This window comes from Pan troglodytes, chromosome 1 (assembly GCF_028858775.2).
Source record: "Pan troglodytes isolate AG18354 chromosome 1, NHGRI_mPanTro3-v2.0_pri, whole genome shotgun sequence".
Lineage (NCBI taxonomy): Eukaryota > Metazoa > Chordata > Mammalia > Primates > Hominidae > Pan > Pan troglodytes.
Window position 1 is genome coordinate 89,419,158 of NC_072398.2, and position 4,605 is coordinate 89,423,762.

The 4,605-nt window shown below is 52.8% G+C and overlaps 1 protein-coding gene across 2 annotated transcripts; it reads right to left on the bottom strand.

The window, feature by feature from the left end:
• Positions 1-2,752: 2,752 nt before the first annotated feature.
• Positions 2,753-4,389, bottom strand: DUSP23 (dual specificity phosphatase 23). Of its 2 annotated transcripts, none has more exons than XM_001170819.8 (3): positions 4,302-4,389; positions 3,928-4,196; positions 2,753-3,143 (listed from the first exon to the last, which is right to left on the bottom strand). In XM_001170819.8, exons 2-3 carry the CDS (start codon positions 4,192-4,194, stop codon positions 2,958-2,960), a joined length of 453 nt encoding a protein of 150 aa, XP_001170819.1. In that variant the 5' UTR covers positions 4,195-4,196; positions 4,302-4,389; the 3' UTR covers positions 2,753-2,957. The 2 variants fall into 2 exon arrangements, with proteins under 2 accessions (XP_001170819.1, XP_009433657.1); XM_009435382.3 differs by having other exon boundaries at positions 4,295-4,334.
• Between the last annotated feature and the right edge of the window lie 216 nt (positions 4,390-4,605).

Sequence of the window (4,605 nt, forward strand, 5' to 3'; positions counted from 1 at the left end):
ATGAAGGAATGTTTTCCAGATAGAGAAGCCTCTATTCACCAGAGAACTCTGATCATGTACCAGAGAATAAACATGAATTAAACGTAAAAAAAATGGGGGTGGGAGTAGATGTTACTGCAGCTGTGCCCATCAGCAGCTCATTGAGAATCAAAGTCTCCTGAATATGGAAAGTTAGCGGTGTCTATCACTGTCTTGGGAAACCAGCCAGGAAAAAGGCTGACAGACCAGGGATGGCTACCAGACATTGCTTGAAAAGGTAGGAGGTTTGAGTTGGTCCTTTCTGTCCCATTAAGATGTGTGCATCCACAGGAGACATTACCAAGTATGTTCCCACCTCCACTCCCAGAGGAAATGAAAGCCAATGACTGCATCCAGTGCTTGTTGGTCTCATGCAGCTCTCAGTTGAGGCTGATTTTGCTCCCCCAGGGAACATTTGGCAATGTCTAGAGACATTTTTGTTGTCACAACTGGGGGGAGGAGGGGTATCCTACTGGCATCTAGTGACTAGAGGCCAGGCAAGCTGCTAAAGATCCAACAATGCACAGACAGCCCCAACAACAAAGAATCACCCACTTTCAAACGTCAATAGTTGAGATATCCTGGTTTGAGGCGAATGTTCTTTTTAGATGGTGGCACGGATCATCTATCTCAGCGTAGAAAGGGAAGGGACATGGCTCGTCTGTTACCCCTTATTGGTAGCCATAGACATAAGAGGGCTTGGTGAGAAGACAAAAAACAATTGGGAGTGGAAATGAGCCCAAAGGAAGCCACAGGCTAACCCACCAGGTAGATGGAAGGATAAGGGCAGAGTTTTTCATTTCAAGCCAACTCTTACTTATTTAAAAAGCAGTTTCCTTAAGCACTTAATTATATGTGTATTTCCCTAAGGAACTCTTGAGGCAGAGGAGACTTGCTTAAATTATGGGGATGGAGGGAGTACACAGGGCTTTAATGGGGTTAGAAACATTTTGTTTCCCTTGCAGGAGCCTTGGGAGGAAGGGAAGGGCATATTCCTCTTCCACAGTGCAGAGATGTGGGGAGGATGGAGTGACACAGGAACAGAGGCAGAAAAGGCAAGGATTGGTTGTATGGCCTAGCAGGTGAGGATCAGAGTGGAGACACGAACTTGGGGAAGCTTCACGCCTCACACCTCTCTCTGTCTCTCCATCCTGGTAAGCCCTCAGACTGGAGGGGAGAGGTTCAGGAAGTGGCCCATTCACACCCTTCATGCCCTACTCCCTTCACATGAAAATACACACACACCCCTTTGGAAGATGTTCTGGTTTGCATCAGAAACAGAATGGGGCCATACTGTTGGGGGAGGGGTGGATGGGGGAGAGCAGGGTAGACAGAACTTTTGGTGACAGGCGGGTAAGGGTTTCAGTGCATCCTCTATTTGCATTCTCATTCCTCTGTTCCAGCTGGAATGCCTGGAATGTGTAGGTTTCTTCTCTTTGGGAGACATCCTCACCTGAGTAGGCTAGGTGGAGACTAAGCTTGAAGGAACTGATCACTCAGATTTGACAAATAAAGTTAAACTGGGGAGAGGGCATCTTATGGCCTTAGATTGGCAAGACTTCAGCTGATATCTCTTGTTTAAGGTTGAGTTGGACAGGGATGAACTGGGTGGTTAGTGGTGGAAGGGGGAAAGCAGCAGAAAGGAGGACCAGTTGGCTAGGCCTGTCTCTGGTCTACGATACAAAAGATGAGATCTACAGGGGAACCCTTGACTCCCCACTCTTCTATGTCTCCACTGGAACTGGGAGGCATGTCTACAATAGCATCCATTGTCTGTGGTGGACTCTATCTGTGCCCATCTTCTCCAGCAGGCTGAGCTCCTGAGAGCAGGAATTATGTCTCATTCCACTGTGCGGCCTCCAGATCTAACAGAACTCATACAGGTACGTACAGGAACTCACACATTTTATGGTGAATTTCTATCTTATTCAGCCTGCTATTGCAGAAAAGACCACAGGCAGACCTACAGTAAAGAGTCCATTGGGCGGATATATGCCATTCTTCCCATTTCTCATAAGTCAAAAGTGTAGTGGTGCTGGCAAAACGGGGCCCAACAAGGGGGCAGAATGGGGTCCAATAGGGGATAACTGGAGATAACATCTGAGAAACATGGCCAAGATTTAGAGCCCTGGAACTCTTCATTTAATTGTTAAATATCTGCTCTGCGTAACTGCCTAGATTGGCTCTGTTCTCACGTCCTTCGGCCTGAGGTTGTGGGGCAGCAGAATGAGCCAGAGAGCCCAGATGAGCTGAGCAGCACCTGAGGTTGGTAAGAGGTGACCAGCCCTGTGGAGGTGGAGATGGTGGTTATCTGTGAGTGTGACATCCAGGCTGTCTCTACCCCCAGATAAACAAGGGTGACATGTGTGCAGCAGGTGGGCCTACACGGAGGGGCCTCCTGGCCTGTGAGCATCAGAGACCTGGGAATGCCAGGAGGCCAGGCTATTCTGGACCTGAATCCTTTTCATTGACTAGCTCCCCCAGAAAACACATCAAATATTGTCAGGGAACAGATACATAGCATTTCAGCATCTTCAAGGAGTTGAAGATGTGTGTTGCTGTTCTGGCCCATCTTTCCACTTTCTAGAAGTGTTGAAGATGGGCCTCTCTGAGCTTTGCCCACCTCATCCAAAGAACAGAGATGGCCCATCTGTCTTTCCTGTATCACAGGGCTACAGTGAGGCTGAAGTAAGTTAATGTGTGGGAATGCTTTATAAAGTACCATGCAACGTGCCCTGGTTCGTAAAACTCATTTATTCAACAAAGCAGTACAAGCCTCCCCTTCAATCAGGACCTGCCTGCAGGGGTGGGCTACTTCAGTGTCTTCAGCCAATGGGAGCTAGACGGTTTAATACTTAAGTCCACTTCCCTTCATCTCTGGCCCCATCGACAACATGGGGAAGGGGAGTGAGGGCCTGGTAGAAGGGTACTAAGGCCCCTTATTTCGTTCGCTGGTAGAACTGGAAGACTGCTTTCTCCTGCTCATAGGTCTCGATGGAGCCGGGTCGTAGTCGTCGGATTTCAGCAATGGCATCTCCTGCAGCCAAGCCCCGCTCCTTCACCAGGTAACAGGCCAGCATGGTGCCAGTGCGGCCAAAGCCCAGAGCACAGTGCACTCCCACAGCCTATGAAGAGGGGGCTCGATGGGTGCCACTCAACTCCCCCACCCACAACTGTTTCCTGCCCCTCACTTGGTTCTCCCCATAGCTCCTTCTTCTGTGCCAGGTCCAGGGCTCTGCAGCAAAGTCAGGGAGGGCTGTTCCTGCACTAGGTGGCTAGGAGGCCTCTGCACTGGCTGGTTCAAGAGCTGTCCACCTCTACACAGCCCTCCACCTGTGGTGTTCAATACAGAAGACAGTAGCCACGGCTACTGTGGCTGTGTACTTGAAACGTGGCTAGTCCAAATTGAGATGTAGTGTGAAAAACGCAACAGGGTATGAAGAGGTAGTAGAAAAAAGAATGAAAATATCTCATTAAGATCACCAAAGTTAATTTTATCTGCTTCCCTGCTTTTTAAGAATGCCGTTGCTAGAAAAATTAACATTACATGGAGCCACTTAGGTTCCATTATATTTGGACAGCTTTACTCTAGAAAATGGTAAACAGCCTCCACCTGACTTCAACCCCCACCTCTCCCAGGTGTCTGTCCACACCCTTCTCCTTCACAACTCACAGTATTAGCTGGTTTTCACTGCCTCTCCTCAAGCCCAGTTCGCACTGCTTCGCCCTCTCTTTAGTTCCTTCCGTTTAGCGCTTCCCTCCCCCGCACTGGCTTCCCAGTCTCCCGGCCCTACTGTCTGCCTCCCCGAGCCCAGTTAAGTTATCCCAGGCCCGGTCTCCCCAGCTCCGCCCGTGTCCCCCGCTGACCTTCCAGGCCCCTCCCTCCCTGCGCTGACCCCGCCCGCTGACCTCTCCCCGTGCGTTGGCCTCGTCCACGATCTGCACGAAGCGGTCGATCTGGTCGGGGGCCGGCGGGCAGAAGTCGGGGATGCGCAGGCGGTGCAGGGTGAGGCCGGGGCAGCTGTCGCTGTGAGGGGGCCCGCGCTCCGTCAGGGACACCAGGTGCCGCACGCCCAGGTCCAACAGGAACTGGTAGTGGGCGGGGAGCCGCGGCAGCGCCAGCCCCGCCAGCCGGCCCGGAAGCACCCAGGAGAAGTTGGGGGGCTGCACGCCCATCGCTGGGAAAGGGCACAGGACAGCGGGTCATGGGGGCCGAGGCTGGCCAGCCCCGCTCCGCCCACGCGTCCCCTCGCCCGCTCCGAGCCAAGTAACTCACCACCTACCTGGCCTCGGCGCCTCCCGGGCCACGTGGTCTGCGGGGCGCCGCCCTCGGGGACGCTCTGCCCAGCCGCGGGGATTGGCCCAGAGCCTGGGGCGGGGCTGGAACGCGTAACCCAGTCTCTGAGCGACCGAGGGAAGCGCCGCGATCCCGCCCCGTCCGAGCAGATCACGCGGTGATTGGCTGGATCATCATAATGGGCGGGGGGTTACTTCCACGGGGTTCAACCCACTCAGCTAAGAAGGAAGACCTGGAGCGAGTTAGGAATTGTTTGCTGCGGATGGAACAACCCGGGGTCGGGCTCTGCT

Bases quoted from the DNA above. Each gene is read 5' to 3' on its own strand.
- DUSP23 (XM_001170819.8), bottom strand. From the start codon at position 4,194: ATGGGCGTGCAGCCCCCCAACTTCTCCTGGGTGCTTCCGGGCCGGCTG. The intron at 3,144-3,927 runs GTCAGCGGGCGG...CCCTCTTCATAG, and splicing joins AGGCCAACGCACGGGGAGAG to GCTGTGGGAGTGCACTGTGC.